Source organism: Lipophrys pholis (assembly GCF_963383615.2).
Source record: "Lipophrys pholis genome assembly, chromosome: 10".
NCBI lineage: Eukaryota > Metazoa > Chordata > Actinopteri > Blenniiformes > Blenniidae > Lipophrys > Lipophrys pholis.
The window spans coordinates 20,243,603-20,264,847 of NC_137640.1; the positions used below are offsets into that span (position 1 = coordinate 20,243,603).

General features: G+C 39.3%; 2 protein-coding genes across 2 annotated transcripts in view; both read left to right on the forward strand.

The window, feature by feature from the left end:
• Positions 1-4,780, forward strand: part of dnajc6 (DnaJ (Hsp40) homolog, subfamily C, member 6) — a gene marked incomplete at its 5' end in the record, with an annotated part of 34,218 nt that extends 29,438 nt beyond the window's left edge. The window contains 2 exons of the mRNA XM_080474014.1: positions 78-254; positions 1,472-4,780. Coding sequence (XP_080330140.1) covers positions 78-254; positions 1,472-1,573 — 279 coding nt within the window. The 3' untranslated portion in view covers positions 1,574-4,780. The remainder of the gene's footprint in view (positions 1-77; positions 255-1,471) is intronic.
• Positions 4,781-11,787: 7,007 nt separating this feature from the next.
• Positions 11,788-21,245, forward strand: part of lepr (leptin receptor) — a 38,642-nt gene continuing 29,184 nt past the window's right edge. The window contains exon 1 of the mRNA XM_080473102.1: positions 11,788-11,835. The gene's annotated coding sequence lies outside the window, so the exon portion shown is untranslated. The remainder of the gene's footprint in view (positions 11,836-21,245) is intronic.

A 21,245-nucleotide genomic window follows, 5' to 3' on the forward strand; every position in this document is an offset into this window, starting at 1 on the left:
GCTAATATTTGTTTGAAATCTGATTCACACAAAATAATGGCTCCCCATTTCTGCCCCCCCCCCCCCCCCCCCCCTAGATTCTGGACTGGATTGAGGGGAAGGAGCGTAACATCCGTGCACTGCTGTCCACCATGCATACTGTGCTCTGGGAGGGGGAGACACGCTGGAAACCCGTGGGCATGGCTGACCTGGTTACTCCCGAACAGGTTAAAAAGGTCTACCGCAAAGCAGTCCTGGTTGTTCATCCAGATAAGGTAAGACAGATGATTCATAGTGAAATTAGAGGTAAAGGAAATGAAAGCCCATTTCTCCAGCTGTAAGCATTCAGTAATACAACACCGTGGAGGTACAACCTAAAACGATAAATCATAAATGAAATAACAAAGGAAAATGAATCAGTATTATGATGTAAATATACATTTTAATTAAAGCCTGGTTACTAAACCAAAAGACTAAATCAAAAAATATACAGTGTATACCTGTACATTATCAGTACTTTTGTGTCATATACTGAAATGAAAAAAAGGAAATGCTTTTCACAAGATTATTCAAATGTAATTAATTTTTGTTTGGATTTGCGTGTGGAAAGCTGACTAAGGGAGGACTCAACATACCCCAGACCACAAGTATATATAAATCTACAGTAAAATGCCCCCTCCCCCTCACATAAATCAGTTTTCAATCTTTTTTGCCCCAATTAGTCCTGGAGTTTTGACTTTAACTGTGTGTTCACATGCATTTGGTGTCATTTAAATGACTTCTGGTACATTAGAGGAAGGATAAACACTGTTGCCATATAATAATATGCATCAAGCGATGGGAGAGTGGCTTTAAAAATGCATGTGGTTTTATTTTTTTTTTCCAATTGAATTAAGTCTAAAGGTAATACAAACCAAGGACCCAGGACATGGAAGTTTTCGCCGCAGATCTGAAAATCCATCATGCACTGATTTGCTTTAATCCCAGAACACAGAGTCTTTGGGGAAGTTGTTGATCTAGTAACTATAGCATATATGTCACACAGGCTGTTCAACAACTGTCTTGTTTACCTTTTGATCAAATGTTTAAAATGTTACTGTAAACTCAATATTAACCAAACTATGAATAACCATGACACTAATGTTGACTTTGCCCAAGAGATAAAGAGGTATTGGAAAGGTTTGACTTATCTATTGTTGTTCCTTTCAGGGTGGTTACCACCTGCAGACCACCAACCTATGAATGCATATTACACAAAAGAACTTACACAAAATACATTTTGAGTTTTGTTTTTCTTTCCATGAGTATGAGTTCTATTTTGTAGCTGCAGCGTGACGCTTTATGTCAGATCAAGCATTCTTGCCAGAGGCAAACATCTGCCTCACTCATCTGGATTTTCCAAAAGGGCAGCATGTCTAGAATGACTTGTTGGCTAAGCTGCTCTGTGTGTGTGCGTGTGTGTGTGTGTGTGTGTTTTCTCTTCACTTCACAGGCAACAGGACAACCATATGAACAATATGCCAAGATGATTTTCATGGAACTAAATGATGCCTGGTCAGAATTTGAAAGCCAAGGACAAAAAGCTCTCTACTGAGTAAAGAGTGAGAGGATGTGAGGGAGGAGAGGATATCCCCCACTCATCCTGAAAGTGTTACAACCTCCGCTCATGAAACTACAGCTACGCCCAACATCGTCTGCCTTTATACCTGTACTTAGAACTTCGATCATGGCAAAGACTACTGTACATAACAGACCCTTGTGCCCAGATTAACTGTGCAACTGAGAAAATGGCTCCCTGTAGCTCTAATGTACCTACTGTATGGATGTGGTGCAGAACTGTCTTTCCTCCTGAGACTCCTTAACCTCCGATCCAACCCACCAACCAATCCAAGCCATCCGTACGTCTAAAAGTGAGAAGAAACACAATGGTGGATGAAACTGAGCAAGCATTTCACAGACTGCCCTGTAGACGTTCAGATAGTCTGTAAGGCACAAAAAAGCATTTAACAGCATTCAAGCCATTTGGAATTTTTGCTTTGTACAATGAATGAAAATTTGATCTTTGACCTGTACTCTCATCTCAGCTCCATACTTTTTCTCATCCATTTGAATGTGACTCCTAATAAGAAATGAATCATCAAGCTCCATTAGGTTACTGTACGTTCAAGTGAAAATGAGTTGAAATCAAGCATGAATTCATTCCTAGATAGGTTTGTAGGTACAAAATATCCATTTATCTAATCTCGGTGTTGTGAAAGTGGGAATAAAAGCAAAGTGCAATTGGTGGTTTTGACCAATACTTACACTACACGTGTGATTTCATCTCCATTAGCAACAAAATATTGTCTGCTTAGTGGACGAGAATCGAAAAAAAAAACCCCAAAAACTGGTTCGATTTAAAAAAAATGGGTTTTTACAGGGAAGAAAAAAAAATACTTGTAAAAACTATTTATTTCCTGACACAAAATTCATATGGTGGAAACAAGACGCTGAAACAAAAGTATGTTATATAGAAGAGTTGCTCAAAGTGTGTGGTATAATCAACCCTTGTGTGTTTCCATGTTTGCCGGGAACGAAGGATTGTCTACTTAAAGATTAGCACATGTGCAGGCTCTTACATGAAGCACCTTAAGGCCTCACACATACAGTGATTATTAATATTTTTTTTTCCCAAAGGGAGATCTGTGATAGCACAAACCTGACGATGTGCAGCTTTGAAAGAGATCCGTGTTCTTTTTAAAATTGTATTTATTCTTTCATTTTGTCCATCTTCAAACCTGCTGTAAGTAGCTTCGCCTAAGTTGCAGATGTCAAAACTCGGGGGCTAATATGTTTAATGCATTAACTTAAGTGTGCATAACTTGCAATATTTTTTCTCCAAATTGCAGAAATGACCCAATCACAACCTCCAAATGATGCAATAAGAATTGGGATGATTCTGTCATGTGTGCATCATAACTGTATTGTCATGTCGTATATAAATCTTTCATATCTTGCTGATGCTATTCACATCCTCGACCGTGGAGAAATTTGATTTTGGACATATGCACAATGTTTTACATGGTGATTGCCTGATTGTTTACCGTTATGAGACATGTTCATTCCTGCACTGATACTTTTATTTATAATCAAAATAAAAGGCTTTGGACATGTAATACAGACATCATATCAGCAGCAACGTACAGTACACCTGTTTGTTATAGGTGAAATGCAACCTCGTGAACTAAAATCTTCCTCCATATAACTTTATTAATATGCTGACAAACGTGATTCCTTTTTGTTCCTATGGTCTCTTACACTGGGTGTGATCTGTGAAGACAAAAGAGGGTGGGACGTTTCAGACAAAAATTCATTTAGAAGATAATCTTGATTTGAACCAAATGTCTCAGTGAAAAGTTATGACAAGAAATGCTAATGAGACTAATCATAATTGTAAAAATGTCCATAATCGAAATCATAAATTCGACATTTCAAAGTCCAGCTTTCAACCAGATTCATTACTTTGTATCAAACCAATCACTGGCGGGGTAAGACTGTAAGTTTACAACTAGTGTTACTTTTCCAAAAAGCTTAACTTAGATTTGAAATACTTTGGTTTTGTTTGTTTGGTCAAGTCTGCTGGGAAAGTATCAATAACCACAGTGATAAATCTAAATATCAATAGAAATAGAAAGAAATAGAAATAGAAAGTAGAAAGAAAACTAGTCAGACAAAGTCACTACCGGCCACAAGATTTTTGCTGCACACAGCAGAAATGTATACAACTCTACCGTTTGCTTCAACATCAAAGTTGCTTCCTGGAATTCAGAACAATTCCCCGCTTCCCCATTGAGAAGTTCCAGGTTTGACACGTTTACACAGATTTTTTTTTTCCACTCAACTTTCTTCCCAATTAGTTATACGAAAGCACTATATTTGTTGAAAACATGATGAATGTGTTCGGGAAAAATAAAAAATAATCCTTGACTAAAATGAGACTAATTATTAATATATGCAACCAGCAGACAAAATCAGATTTTTCCAAACTTTAATTGTGAAACCACTCACCACACACAGATTGAGAGGAATCTTTGCCTTCACATGATTTTCATTGTTTCTCTACTTCTGCTTTTCTTTGATCTAACCAGTGAGGTGAATACTGGATGGTATTTGTAAATTTGGTATTTTACTCTCTTTTTTTTTTTTTTTTTAAACATTGTCGGTTCTGGTGTTTCCATTTTTTCCGTCTTCATTAAGGATGTTGACTGTACTCTGGACAGAGTATGAAAGGAGTGTGACTTCTGCTTTAAAGCTCTGTTTCTTCAACATGTTTCGGACTCATAATGGATCACAAGAAGGGAGGTACTATGTGTCCTGATTGATATCGGGTGCCTGAACAAGACGCTGGACCCACAGGCGGAGGATACTGAACTCTGATCTTGAAGCTGCTGCTTTCTTTGGTGACTCACCAGATATGAGACGTGTGTAGTCTGTGTTCAAGCTCTACTTACACTGAGGACCTACGTGTGAAATAACCCCCATAAGCATCTTTGCTGACTGAATCTGCAATCGTACGGGCTATGTTAAGAATCCAACCTCTATATTGTAGTCAATGGATGTGTGTCGTTTGAAGTCGTGGTATGTATGGAAGTGATCTGATTCAAACACAGAGTACTGTATGTTATGTTGTGTTTGCCTGTCTGCTGTTCAAGTATTACTAAATTGTGTAAAAAAAAATACTGTTCATGTGTTCCTTTTCAGTTCTGTTTACCTTCGCAAGATGTAAATAGTGATCAAGTGCAGTGCACAGAAATAAACAGTAAAGAGGAAACAAGAGGAGCTGAGCGGCATTCCTCAGGCTTTTATGTTTCTCTTATTGAACACTAGGGGGCAGCAACAACACATAAACACATGGGTCAACGTTATCGAATCATTTCCTGGAGAGAAAACACACTACTGCATCAATCTGAAATTACAGCATTGCAACAACAGGCCTTCCTCGAGGGAAATAAGTCCACAAAATGTATAATCAAAACATCAGCGAAGTCCCCACTGAGACTTTCATGTGACATGACACATCAATGTATTGAAAAGTTTTTGTGCCCGTCATGTTTTCCAGGATGACCTCACTCATCCACCAGATATGAACAGTGATGACGTGGTGGCCTGCCACGACAATGCTCACTGCATTAAGACTTGGTGAAGGCATCAACAGTGGAAAGATGATATGTTTTTTTGGTTTTTTTTAAACTGTCACACTCATAAACGTAGGAAAGATGATCTCTTCTAGGGATCAAGTCTTCAGGATTCAGTCCTGTGTCAGTTATAGAGTCGATCAGTGAATGATCTGTATAGGCACCACATTACTGATTTGTGCGACACTGTCTTTGTTGGCCCGATATTGGATTGGATTGGTGAGCGATCCAGCATTTCCCTTGCCTTCCATTCAGAGAGAAGAGGCTCCAGCTTCTCGAACTGATAAAGCAGAATATCAGCGGCTGGATGCTACTTGACTTGTGGTTTGAAACAAACAAATCACTAAATACACATAGCATATATGTCTGTCATGTGGAACATTTTCCTATGTTAGTCTTGTCAGTGATGACACTAAATGATCAAATTAAACAACAGGGAGGCTTTAAATTAAATTCTGCTGCTGCTTCTTTCTTATCTTTTAAGTGGCCACTCATTGGCTGAAATGTTTTCTCTTGGGAATTAGATTCGAGGGCGGAAACAAGACCGCCAGTCTTTGATTAAGCAGCAGGAAATTTAGGATAATTGAAAATACGCTTTAAAATGATGATTCATGGTAAAACAATGTTGGAGTCTTCAGTTTTTCCTTCCTGCAGCTCCCTCTGCTGACGCATCTCCCGAAAGAGTGCTGACGGTTTATTGCTGGTGGGCTCTTGTGCCATTAAACATGAAACTCATCTCGATAAACAGATAAACATTTCTGAGAGGAAATGCAAACACGAAGAATTCAGGTAATCAGTGATAGTAGATTTTACTTTCGAGATTTTAAAAAAAAGTTATTCATATTATGACAACTAAAACATTTAATATATGTTGAGTTGGTTCAGCGGCTTCCAAGCAGACTATATAACCAAATGTCAAGATGTGTTTTTCACCTTTTATATAGAAGATGAACACAGTATGTTCAGTTTTCATTTTTAGTTTTTTTTTGTAGGAAATGTTGGTTTCACAATAATTGTGTGACCTTGCGTGAGCGCAGAGCGGTGTTCATCCCAACAATAGGCTCCTTTCCCCCCCCTGGAAGTCCCTCAAATAGCCACTGTGAAACACGTCAAGGTGAATGACGAGTGGAAACACAAACACTGGGCCTCCGCTACTAGCAGAATGGTAGTAATTACGAAAGTCAACTCTGTGGGTGACAAGAAGCCAACTCAAATCACTCCTGGAAACTGGACTGACATGTTCATTGGAATGACTTCAAAAGCAATGTTGTGTCTCATGCAGCCGATTATTTCAGGACGTATTGATTTAAACAAAAACATTACATATTGTACCTCTAAAGTTAATTTAACCCAAATGCTTAAGCGGTCGCCCCTTAGAGGAAAAATCCTAATCAGGAGGCATCATGTGGAAACCATTGCAAGGAGAGTATTCTGAGAATCATGTCTGTTTTTCTCACATATGAAAGTAATTGGATTGTTTTGTTTCCGACAGGGGAAAAAAAGCAGGTTATTATACTGGGTGAATAAATGTTCTGTTTATCTCTATTTGGCGTTTAATTAGATATCCTTCAGCTAGAGCTTGATCTTGTAGTAAACAGTATGTCAGTGATCTGTGATCCTGGGCTCTGGGTTTGCACTTGTACATTTATGACTGACACGGTATTTGCTCTAGGACGTGATTTCCGCTCTAACTGGTCCTTTTTTAGTTGATTGTTGAACCCTGTCTTCACATGCTTCTGCATGCATGGAGCTGCCCTTAAATGTTATCAGGAGTGAGTCATTAACCCCCCGTCTCCCTTGGATGTAAATGTTTGTCTTCTCTTTGCCAGTCCTCTTTCTGACCACCTTTTTGGATTTGCCTCATCTGAACCTCTGTCTGATTGGACTGACTTCCTGTTGCTGGACTCTGCCTGAATGATTATGAAATAAACTGTCAACCTTTCACCATGTGTGAGTCGCACGCTTAGGTTCCCGATCAGAACCATGTCAGAAAAACTGCATTTAAACTAGATGTCTTTATGGATAACCGATAAATTCCTTTTGTGTATAAATAATCATCTTTAAGACTTTGAAACAGGTACGAAGTGTTCAGTAATTTTGTCAGACATATTTCATTTTTTATGTCAGTGAAAACAAAGCATTTGATTCGTGGCTGTGTGGTTGGCTCGATGAAGCTTTGTTAAACGTGTTTTGTATGAAAGCAAAACAAACTTGGAGAGCTTGTGTTTGCTTTCACACACAGTGGGGACTTTTTTTTTTTTCCAAATGTACCAAGACTGTTGCTCTAAGCAGTAAGTACTGTTGTCAGGTAACCATGAAAACAGTAGGTCCTCCTGTAATCTCAGGCTGCAACATCCTTCTGACCCCACTTATAAAGCCAGATATACCTGCAACTACGGTGCTGCAGTCACACCTCACCAATGCATGAAGAGATTCTGTTTTAACAGGAAAAACATGCTGTTACTGTAAAGTCTGCTGATTTCCAGAGTAATGAAAGCATCTGCTGTGATGTCATGATCAAATGGTCTAAACAGTGCTGACTAAAATAAAATAAATAAATGCTTGGCTGCTCTCACATCTTAGGACATAATCAGTAGACTCACCACATGTTGACTAACTTAAAACAGGTCCAGCATAAACAAGGGGAGGGACCATTAAATCAGTGAATACTTTATTATTTGATTAGATTGCTTAATACTCTGGTTATGGTCACAATTTTCAGTAGCTCAAAGGGATGTGTCACATACTTTGATTTACATTTACTCTTCAAAATAATAAACCGGATTTTAACAGTATGCTGTGATTGAAGCCTTTGCATGAAGCCACGCTGATCTCTCAGTCACAAAAATGATCTGAGCTTGCTTTAAACTTCAATTTTAGAGCATCTAATAAAACACATTATGCTTTCTAGATGGTGACAATATTATTGTTGAAATGAATATTTCAGTTTGTAAATAATTAAATGATAGCCCAATAGGCAGGGTGTGGTTAAATATACAGCTCTGTTAAGTTAAATGATAAACTAAACAGGCACTGATGTTTTACAGGTATTTCACAACTTGAACTGTCTGATATATGTGCATGAATAGATTAGTGTTGTCTGTGAGCCGGGAATCTCTGTTGGCGCCGGTGTCCAGATTTCACACAGGAAACAGAAACAGAACATTAGATGTGGTTCAAGAGTCCTTTAGGCAGTTTGGCACCGAAGAGAGGAAGTCCTTTATGTCTGACATCAACAGCATGGTGCTGATCAAGCACAGATCAAGGAAATCCTCAACTTATGTGCAAACATTTCATTGAAAGGCCTTTTTTTCCAGTGGTTCTCTACATCCTGATTCACAAAAAGATATTTTCAAAACAAGTTTACCTGTCTACCTTTTATTCAGTCACCTGAGTTTAAATCTAGAGGCATTTATTATGATTATAGTTACTTACACCTGTCAATGTCTCCTCATATAACTCAAAATAACAAGTTTGTTTGTGTTGTATTTTGAGTGTGGATTTAACTTCATGCAAGATACTTTCCAAGCTCATATATACATGCCTGCATGTTTTTGTCGAGTATTGGTGGCCCATGGGAATGAAAGGAAAACTACGGACACAACTAAGTGCCAAAGCAGGACCCCGGCCCCGGCCCCGGCCACCAGCCACCAGCCTTCCCACCTCCTATTGAAGGGTTTCCTCCCAGCAACACAAACAAATAAACACAGGGGGGCAGACTTTGCTTCTATGAGAGTACTACACTCCTTTACACACTTCTTCTTTCAGCAATAAGTTTCAAAATAAAACATACGTTATTTGGTGTTTACACACATTTGACACAACAACCAAACAAAATATGAATTGGCATAGCATTTTGAAACTCTGTTTAGAATTCATAACAATCATGTGATGTACAGTGTCATCCGAGTGACACAAAGGTCGAGACTGTGTGCTTCAGGTGTTGTGGGGTCAGTGTCCTGGCTCCTCTGCTCAGCAGAGTTTTGTTATCTTCCTGGCAGTTTAAAAATAGCAGTCCCCTCTTTGGCTCCATCACTTAACAACTCTGTGTTAAATTCAGCTGCAGCTGTGATGGAAAGCGACAATAGAAGCATAATGATAATAATAATAAGAACTTTTACAGGCACTTAAAAGCTGTTTTAAAAATAGCACAGCTGTTGCTAGGCTTTGTTGTCGTTTGCTTCAGCAGGTCTGTTTTTCCAATGTCTGTACTTGTGGCTGGTTTGATGATTGATTTCGGAAACAGCTGCAGCAACAGGCAATTGGGGATTTTCTGAAGAGACTGGTAGATGTTTGTCAGTGACTCATCACTTCTTCTGCATGTTTGAACTCATAATACTACTCTGTCAGCCACTAGGGGGCAGTGCAAAAAAACAAAAATTAAAAAAACAATCACTGGAAACCCTTTCAGCTTTCGAATGAGTATCAGTAACTACATCCTTTAAGGTCTGTTGTTAGCACGATGTGTGTCTGTTGACAGTAATATTGACTTTACGTTAGAGAGTGTGTTTAAATATTTGCTTGAGCGAAACGCCTCAAATCAGAGAAATATGTTGATAATTGCAAAAAAAAAATTCAATTATGAAGCTTAAAGAAGCTTTCTTCTTCTGTTTGTCGTTGTTGTTGTTGTTGTTGTTGTTGTTGTTGTGTGAAACAGGATGCATTTAAGCATCTGTTTATACTCTGTTTCCATCCAGCTCTTTACAGTAGCAGGGCTGTATCCCTGCGTTTCTCTTCCCTGGTCAGGATCAGTGGTGGTGGACGCCGTGGCATTGCACCTCAAAGGCAGGTCTTAGCGGGAGTGCGTCAGAGGAATTACGGGATCAAATATCACACGAGCACACACACACACACACACACACACACACACACACACACACACACACACACACACACACACACACACACACACACACACACACACACACACACACACACACACACACACACTGTACAGAAAAAGAAAATCTTTGAGCCTCAAATAGAGGGGGAAATCTTTTAGATGACCACAGACAGAAAGTTGGCTTGTCCATTCATCTGTTGCTTCTTTCAGTATTTATGAAATGCCTTTGTGCACACAGCTACAAGTGCATATCTAGTTCATGTACATGAAAAAACAAACATGGCCTTTTATCAAATTAAAAAAAAAACCTCTGTGCTACCCATATTCATGCTGCACACAAGCCTGCAGATACAGTTTACTGCAAACACAAGCATGGGAGCCTTGGCCCGGGTGTCCTGTTGTGAATAGCTGGTGTGTATTCTGACACGGCGTTACAGGAATAGCTGCTCATACCCAGAGACACACTGCTGCACATAAAGCCCTCTGTCTATAGGACTTCGAAAAGAAACTTCACACTCTCAAGACAAGTCTTCCAGAGATGAGCTAAAGGACACTGTATTCCTCCCATTATTGTTCTGGAGGTGGGCCGGTGTCATTCAGCTGGTGAGTAATATTTGATATTACAATGTGTACTAAGAACAAAAGCTGTGAGATGAGTTGCATCCTACTTACACCTGCACTGAAGACTGAGTCACTGAATTGTTCTTGTGTAGTTAGGTGTTTGGGGCCTGTAGACTTGACATCTATTTCACTTTATTTTCCTCTGTTGTTGTAATAATACAGCACTTTTCCTCAGTTCTTCCAGCATGTCTTTACTTGTTTGTCACAATTTGTTTTGTTGTCTTTGGCTTTATCTCTCACCACCAGTGCTGGCCCAAGCCTCTGAGGGGTGTTATGCAAACTCATCTGAGCTTGACCATTAACAATTAATTACAAATGCTGTATTTATTATCAGCTGTTTAAACTGTACTTGTTATATACACCATACCTCTTTTGTTAAACCTTTCATATTCAAAGCACTGGGGTGGTATAGGCCTATTGAACATGTTCAGGAAAAGTAACTAAAACAACACCACACATGGCACTCCGTAAACCAGTCATCTTTTTTTAATTGCTGTTGCTTTGAGAGTCGGCTAAATGGAAGCAGAAGTGCAAATGTGCCATAAATGAAGAAAAATCAACCACAAAATAAAATCGATACATAATATTTTCGCACATTTTTGAGTGAAACACTGATTTCTTTAAACAAAGTAAATAAATGAAAAAGACATTTCGAAAAGTTTTAACGTTAAATATAAAAAAAATACTGAAATACTGACAATAAGTCAGAAATGTGAAAATGCAGCATGGGTTCAACCATGAAAAGAATTTTTGGAAAACTATGTACAGGTTCAGACACTGGGATACCTGATTCTCAGAATCTTTGCTTTCTTGCTTTTCTGGAGGCAAAATCACCAATGACGTCCTTCTAATCTATCACTTGGCCAGCTTTCTTATTAATCCTAATATGAGTTATGCCACCTTTTCTCTCAACATATACATACATGCTCATGGGGGCCCTCAGCTGGTCATTGGGGCCTTATGCACCCCCTTATGTTGCATATGCCAGCTCTCCTCATCACTCTTCCTCTACCTCTTTTTTTTTTTTTTTAGCTTCAGCTTCAGTTAATGCATAGTAGTAGTAAATAATATCGTGATAGTAACCAGATCTTCATGCATGCCTGGTAAACGTTACAGTGATGTTACTTTACAATGTCTTGTCTCTACAGTGTCTGTGAAACAGTCCATCAAGAGAGACAGCAGCTTTGCACCTTATTGTGTCTACGACAAAACAAACAAGTAAGGAGCTCAATGAAACTTCAGTTACTATGACTACAGGAGTAATTTCATAAAGTAATCAATTATGGGATATACCTACACAAATATGGGTCAGAAAGATGTTTGAGCAGGACCAAACCGATCCACCTTTAAAAAAAACAAACAAAAAAAAAACATCACCATATTTATCAAAATGTCTGAGATGAGAGGCTCAGTTTGATTCTTGATTAATGCAGAGGTAACGAGATATATATTATGCGGGGTCTATTCGTAATCTTACAATATGAAAGGTTTGCTGAAACGCCACTCCCATTTAATCTAGTGTGTGGCTTTACTCTTCCGCTCTTAGATTTAATAAAAAAAAATCCTGACAGTAAATAATACGTTTTTTTACATTAGTTTCAAAAAGAACATTTTTGCCAGTAGCCAAGCAGTGCTTGTGTTCAATAGGCACAAAATCAGAGGCCTCACTAAAAGGCAAGCTGTGCTAAGACCACAGACACATTTCAGAGCAGCCTGGGGCAAACACTTACCAGCTTGGGTTCAATCTCCACTGCAGTTTGTTACGCTCAGGGGGGGGAAAAAAAGACCTCTGTTTTTCAATCTCTGTCAGAGCTAACAGTCGAGCTCATTGAAAGAAGGAACATTATCCTGCCAATTAGACCAGGAGGTTTACTTTCCTAACCGAGGCTGCAAAAGGTGACATTATCATCACAGACGTTCTCATGACGGTGAACACATGTTTGCTGAATCGGTACATAAGATCTGCCAACGTGAAAAAAAATCTCCTTTTTTCCTCCAACATGAACAGAAATGTCTCAACCTCGTTAATCCTGGTGGGAATTTGTTGTTTTTTTGGCAAACAGAAAGAATAAGACTGCAGTTAAGAACAAAATAAATTTCCACTGCTTCAAAGGTCACGCTTGACTCACAAATGTGCCAACAAACATACCTTTATGTACAACCAGTCACAGTCTTCACATCAGGCCTCATATACCTGGAAAACTGCACTTTACTTTTGTTTTTTATATAACCTTGATTCATTCCTTCATAAAGCACACGTTCCTTCATGTGCTGGATCACGTGACTGCGTTGTGGTTTTAGTCTGTATGCAGTGTATTCCTCCAGCTGTCATCTTAGTGACTTTTTCTCCTGTGAGTCAGCAGGTTTCAATGATCTGTGGCTGTATGACTATCAACAAACTGTTGAGTGTTAGGATAATAATATTGATGGTTCTATAAGTGCAAGTGTTCTATGAGGGAAGACATTGCTGAATTTTCTTCAAATACACAAACTGCACCGTTTCCATCTTGTGCATTCTTTACTCTTTACCTCCTCATCCTCTGTGCAAGCAATCTTTTACATTTTATATTTCTCTCCACATCTGTTTATATTCACTTTCTTTTTATGATGAATTGTATGAGTCGGACATTGTGTGTGGCCTTCTCATCCAAGAAAATGCATTCTCTCTGCTTTATCCCCCACAACTAACTATTTATCCTTCAGTCTGATATTAACTTTAACTGCAGGAATTGTAAATACATTTTTAAAAGATCGATTTAGAATCTATACTCACAAATCACACATTGGTATAGTGACAATTTTGAAATGTAATTGCAACAAGCCAAATAATCAGAAATACAAGTAGAACACTAAACGGTTTTCTTACTGAAATCTGTTCAGGACGACAAAAACTGGTTCATTAAAAGCAGCGGTCATCATTTTGAAAACCTCGACCGGAGCAATCATAAACTCGCATAACAGCGGCAACAGCACAAACCCAAGTTCAACCTGCTGAGAGATGACGGCCTCTTGCTTCACCCCCACTTTATTGTGCTGTGTTGAAGAAGACATCTCACTGGGCGTAGGATAATGACATTTGATGACGCACAAGCTTGGCATTGAGAGATGTCAGCACTTTCTCTTGAGCTGTTTTTCGACAATTCTTTCCATTATCATTGTTTGTGAGGGTGGAAAAAGAGAGATACTTCTTTATGAGTTTCCTTTTCTCTCATAGGAAAAAGTGAGATGGTGGCTGTGTGTGTCTGCTCGGTATGTTAAATGGAGAAATGTTGTGGTATGGCAAGGTAGAAACTGCACTCCCAGGAAGGGGCCATCCTATATGAGTGATGCAGTTGTCGCTAAACAGAGGCGCAACCTGCTGCTTTCATGTCAACGTATCATGGTGAGTGCTGCTGCAGACTCTGTGCTGATGTCTGAGTACGTCACGGTGAATGCAAGCCAGAGAAACTCAGAGAAAAAAAGAAAAAGATAACAACAACAATCACAAAATGAAAATCAAGTATTTGTCTTATCCAGCAGACTCATTGCTTTTGGTCTCTGATGCAAAGTTCCTCTGGCCAACAAAACTCCTTCTGGCTGCCAATGTCACAGCCAGATGTTACTCAATCACATCTGGTGCCAATGCAAGTTAATCACTCCAGAAGTCCCCAAAACACAGCTCTTTGTGCTCTGGCTGGTGCCAGATGATGATGAGGGTGTTTATCAAACCTATTAAATCTAATAGCAGCAAATGTCTCTTTAACTCCGGTGAGAACCAAGTGCTACACATTCACGCTCTCACACACACCACAACTACTGGTCGGATTGGATCATCCTGCCAAGTCTGCACATGATCAGATGCTGCCGCAACTCAGTGACACACAGAGTCACTTTCAACAATAATAGAGAAATGAAAACACAGTGATGAAATAGCGTGTAAAATATATGAAATGGATACAATAATTTTTCAACTATTATCAAAGACAGAAAGAGAGAAAAAAGAAAAACAGGCAAAAAACAAACAAAAAAAACATTTTTTTGATTGATGAAGCTCTTCCCTTATTTATTCTCCTTTTTATGCTGTTTTTTAATCCCTTTGACTCACATTTGGAAGAGTGATTGATTTGAAAATTGCTCCCTGAAATTATTTGCAGATTTATTTTTGAAGCGATGCAGTGAAGCACTTCCTTTGTGCCAGTAGAAATTCATCAATTCTATGTTGGATGCGGAGAGCTCCCCCGCTCATGTAGAAAGTCACCATTTCTGTAATTTAACGACAACCTTCCAACTACAGCTTGCTTCATTGTCCACAAGGCAATCGTTCTTCCTTTCTTTTTACAAATGAAGACTTCGAAAAGTCAGGGGTACCGATATCAATCATCAATACCCATGCATGCATTTCACCTTTGTGATACTTCTATGTTCCAGGGGGCTAAAGTCAACCCCAGCTGACTGTGGGGTTCAACAGATATAGAACATGGCTTTGCAACACATCCTCAGAGGATCTTATCGCAGGTACCAGCACCAGGAATTTCAATTCATGGACCAGCAAGAAACCAAACGATTAATTTACTTTGTTTGGTTTGATAATGGCTTAAAAACACGAAGGGTGATAAAAGGAAGCTTTTGTGGACAAGCAGAGGGGTTTGGTGGTATTGGAGCAACTTTCATTATTTTTTCTTTTTAACAGGAACCTGCCTCTTTGTCTGCATTTCATGAGCACAACTATTCATAAAATGTTAATGGGCAAAATATATATATCATTGAAGACATACTGAAAATATCCAGGATGGATCAATATTGTACACTTTTAACTAATTATGTGTCTTATCTTTCCCCTGAGCTGCTCATGCTTCGTCCAACCGAGGCAGACATGAATGTGCAAAAGGCTTCATTTAACTTCACATTTGCTCAAAGGCTCTATTCAGGGTCAAAGTAGAAAGTGTACAGACAGTTTTGTTCCATTTGCACTGCATACGTCGACCTTTTCCTCTCACTGGCTTCTTTCATGCAGTCCTCCAGTGGAAAATGAGCTAAAGAAGAAAGAAAAACCTTCTTTATTTGATGTATTTTGGGCAATTTGCTTGTAAAGTTACTTTAAGTATTGTGAAGAGAAAACACATTTCATCCCCATTTAAAAAGAATTTAGCAGAGGTTGAGATTGTTCCTGGGGGTGGGTCGGTGTGACTCTCGTACAAGGACGTACCGACCTCCCAATCAGCATATTGTAACCTTATTGTAAGTAAGCATGGATATTAACTTGATATTAACTTGTATCCACAGAACTCTGTCTGTCTATCTAATCCTCCTCCCATATCAGCTCATAAATATCTTTCAAAAGGCTCTAACATCCAGAATATAAAGCAGGCATGAGTGGTAACTTTGATCATGGCGATCGGCCACAAAAAAGTCGTCCATCTCACCAGAAGGCCAAATTGTACTTAATTATTGAATCATGCATAAGGATTATAGTGCTCAGTTTAACATCAAAAGCCAACTGCATTAGCTCTATATGAAATGTCTTAAATCACACTGGTACTCCCCTGTGATAAAAGCTTCTCATATTTTTTTTTTTTTTTAAAGAAGACATAGAAACAAACTTAAATGTCCTTTATGTTGTTTCAAATAAATTGTCACCAGTGTCTGGTATCTTTCCAAAAACTGCCACTTGAAATTATAACAGACTCATAATTATCAAAATTGAGTGGGCCCCCTCACACAAAGCACACTCAACAGCTGAAAAGGTTTGTCAATCAATGAGGCGATTTATACCCGTAAACTGCTATTCTGTCAGAATCCTCGGGAAGCAGCATCCTGATGCTTTGCGTCGCCCCTTTTGTATTCAGCCATGACGACCCAGTGCGCTGTGGCAGCCAGGCACACATCAGTCACTGGAGTTGGTATTGTTGGCCGTCTGCCCCTCCTGTCTTCGGCTCCCCCAGCGATCCGAGGAGTCAAACAATATCTCTTGCGATCCATGCTCTTTCCACTTTTCCACAGACTTTCTTGAATGTGTGAAGCTTCATCTTTTCTTGTCTTGTCATACCACTGTCATTGCAATCTCTCCCTGAACAACAACCAGGTGTCACAGTCGTGATGTCAATACCAAGCCGATGGCACAACTTCATTGATTTGATTTAGTTGAGGAACAGTGCGATGAGGGAGTTTAACAAATCCACTCCAGCCGTCTTTTTTGTTGTACTCTTTCACTACCACAGAGCAGGGATATGGATGGCTTGTTTCCTCTTGTGTTCCCATCTGTCTACATCAGTAGCTGGATACACGCCAATGTAGTAAGTGAGACGCTAGATTGACTATCATTCAGTGTAACAACATGTAAAGGGGTTTCCCCAAACACAGCAATCTCCTGTTACAGATCCTCATCCGTTTTTCTTCAGCTCAGCATCACTGATGAGACTGACTCCTGGAAGCATTTCGCTGCACAGAGTACCAGTCCGGAGGATTCCTTCATGAGCAGGTGCAAGGATGCAATGGACACTTGTAAACTAGTTGCCAAAGAACAACTTGTGATTTTGTTGTTTGGGTATTGGCTGGGCAAGGTTTCATTAGAGAGTCTCATAAAGACAATAAACACAGCTTATTGAGTTATTTCTGTAAAGTGTGCCGTCTACCTTAAGTACCGGCCATATTTCCACCTTGCACAAATTAAATTTAAAAAACACACTGAGGTATAAAAAGTGTACCAAAATTGAACATTTTGTGTAAGCCGGGTGTTTATAGGGGAGTAATCGCACGTTGGGATCCAGTGTGCATTTACAATGAGGAGGTGACATCATCTCGAGCAATTTGAAGTATGACATCATCCTCTTGGTATGTAATCCCCCTCCCGGGGTCTTCAATGTGAGGTGAATTATTCATGAGCGGCATCCCCGTCTGAGGCACCGAGACCTTGTTCTGCAGCAACACGCGAGGGGGAGGGGTGGTGTGCGTTAGAAAGACACAGCTCACGACACTGATGCAGTGTAAATTGTTTGACTCATCAGCTGTGTTGCTCTGAGCTGAAGTCATCCCATCTGCCAATGGCGACAGGGTGAAAACCAGATTTCCTTTTGTGAACAAAAATATTTTGATATCGTGCTTTTGCAGCTCTCACAGCTTTAAATACAGGTTACATTATTAATGAAGGAATGACTTTTGAAACACAAGCTCAGAGTCAGCTGTCAGATATTTTAAGTATTACATGTAAATAAATCCAATCTGTTCTTTTGCTTTTGATACATTAGATGATTTGTAAATGTTTACTTAATGTGACTGTAATAGCATCACTTTGGACAGTTTACTGAAGCTAATGAATACCTTTGATTTAACAAATAGATTATTAAGATTACATCTGGTGGCTAATTCAGATGAAAATATATTGAAAGAATGCATGTTCTTAGACCTGCACACACACTTTTTGGTAATTGTTCTAGAAACACGTTTACCCACACACACACACCCACACACACACACACACACACACACACACACACACACACACACAGGATCTCTATTGTACTAAAAGTACAATAGAGATCAACATTGGAGGGCTTTCATATGCCAAGGAGAAAAAAAAGTAATAATGAAATCATTAAACATGAGTAATCTCATTATTAGATGCTGATCTTTTTAGACGCTGATCTTTTTTCTGGGGACTACGTGGTGAGAGGGTGACGTCAGGGTGGGATGATGTTAGTGGAGGGGATGAGGTCACTCTTCATATTGAATGCACACTGTAGGTGAGGCTGCTACTGCAGCACTCCATTTTCACGGTATACGCCCTCCCAATCGCCACAGTTTGACCTAACTTCACATTGTTTGGAGAATCCCACCCATCTGTGAAAGAATGGAAGGTATTTCCTGTGGTGAGAATCAAAGGCATACGGAGGTGCTGTAGAGATGACAGTATACAGGAATAACATCAATAGCAGCTTCTCAGTGTTTCTCTAAAAACGATAGCTTCATGCATCAATGAATATCTCCGGTCTGAGCTTGTAACTGTGTTGAGTTTTGAGTTGATCAGATTCCTGAGACACTGAGACTTTGAGTCATGTCTGCACAAAGTCTATTATTAGAAGCAGATTTCCATGCATACCGGAGGTGTTGGTTTTGGATTGTCACACAGTAATACATGTTTTTCAATGTGTAGTCCCTACTGTACCACAGTATTGAAATACAATTGCAATCAGGTGTGTTGGTGTAGGGAAATATTTTTAAAAAATGGAAAACTGCAGCTCTCTAGGACCTGGATTAATCACCACAATTCAACATTTCACCAGTGGAAAACAGCAACTATTGCATTTGCGCTGATCAGTGATCTGACAATGGCATTCTTTATTTATTTGGCAAAAGTAGTAAATAAATTATGACAGCAGCTAAAATTCCATCACTTCTATCTTTAGCCTGTTTTTGGATTTCTCACTGATCGAGTGAGTAGAATCCGGAATTGCAGTTGGAAACAGTTGCACCTTCCAGGAGTCACCCCGGTATTCATGCGCTGACAGAGCACCCGCAGGCTCCTGAAAACAGAGAACAGAATCCATGTCAATAAAGATCAGCCAGCTGTGAAATGTAGTGATTTGCGTCGATCATGACGTTGATCAAGAAAAGTCATTTGCAAATGAATTAGTCCCCCTCCTCTCCACCCAGGCCAATCTATGCAAGAAGATGATGACGCATCCTTTCTACGTCATAAACTTTGGTAATGACTGCAGAAACTCTCATTCTGGTGCGCCCGCCCACACACACACACACACACACACACACACACACACACACACACACACACACACACACACACACACACACACACACACACACACACACACACACACACACACACACACACACACACACACACACACACACACACACACACACACACACACACTCCCTCTCTGCAGTACACTTGAAAAGCCGATGTGATGCACTGAATATATGAGAGGTTTGCCCAAACTAGAAATGTTGATCTGATCCTAAAACCTCCACACAGCCTGGATAGCACAGGCGTTTTATGATCAGCACTGTTGTCTCCCAGAAAGAAGCCTCATGGTACCACAGGGATACTCTGTGGATACATTCCCTCTGGATACTCCAGGCATGCAGTATTGTACAATCTGTTGATACAATTTCTCAAAATCTCAGTTTTTTTTCTCTTTCTCAATTTGCAAATTATTTAGTTCATCTAAAAATTGTGGCAAACCCCATGTTTTATGGGTTTTTTCTGGCTTATGGATGAGTGAGAATGGTAAAACAATAATTGTTTAGGCAGCTGTTTGACATCTGTCAAATTCACATCACCTGGGCAGGGTGTTTTTAATAGGATAAAAACAAATCCCAGCTTCCTGTGATATTATGGCTTTATGGTTGATGCTTTGACTTCTTAGACCTACAGACCCCTCATCCATATATCTTAAAGTGCATGCTTTATTAAAAAAACAAAAAAACAAACAAACAGACAGACAGCTTTTATATTGTGTGAAATGCTCATTGATTTCTTGATTTGTGTAAAAATGTCTTCAAAACATTATTAATCATGTATTTTGGGATGAAGTTGTTCCTTTTTTCATGTCAAATTGTTGTTTTTGAATAGCTTTATTGTTTGGCTATGGATAGTATCAATAATGTCTGGAAAACTCTCCCTTTTCTTTAAGCATTTTCAATGTAAAATATGTGCAGGTGCATAATTTGAATATGTCTCTTTAATGTTTTTAGCTGTTTGATTTGGTTTTGTGCATCAACCCCGGATGCACAGTTACCACTCATTTATCACGTTCACTGCTGATGACACTCACAGCTACTTGACCTTAAAGCTTTATTGTTTAAAAAAAAAAAAGACTTCACCTTTAGGGTCACCATGCCAGTTCCTATGACAGTTAAAGTGCAGAGGATGAACAGCAGACCGGGTTTCAGACTTGTTCATGACTGTGCCATTAAGCACAACGAAATCATTCACTGCAGTGAAACACCCCTTCAGGTTTTGGTGATACGGACATACTTTCCTCCAATTAAAACAGATTGTTTGCTGCCTGTTGGAAATAAGTCCTTCGGTATGCCAGGATCTACTTCTGTGCAGAAACCTTTTTCCAGAAGCTAAACAGTCACTTTTTATTTGGTTCAAACTGAAGGGGAAAAAGTTGAATGTGGGTTTAAGCCTGCACTATATCATATGGTGACATGCTGTCATTTCGGACTTTGCACACAAGTTTAACAAGTAATTTGAGATCTTTGTTGATTTATCAAATGCAGTTCAGAGGCAATTACTACACTGAAACACAGTTTAGCCCGGATACATCAGATTTATCTTTGCCTAAATGCTTCCTGTCATCATGGATCAAGAGGAACAAAATGCTGAAGATTTATGAAAAAGATCTGGAAATAATGAGGTCCACAAAAATCTAGTGGCTCATTCAAATAAAGTGATAATACATATCTAAATTATACTCATGTGTTCATTTGAACCCAATGCAATATGTGTTCCAAGTCACAGAAGTGAATGTGGATGGATGAATAACATTTCATTTGTAACCCTACACTTTGAAGTTCCTTGCAAGGCCCAAGTCTGTTTTCCCACAAGTCAGTCTTCAGGGCAGCTCAGTGGTTTGGTCCTTTCATAATAAACTGCTGCTTGATGAGGCTTTTCTATGTGG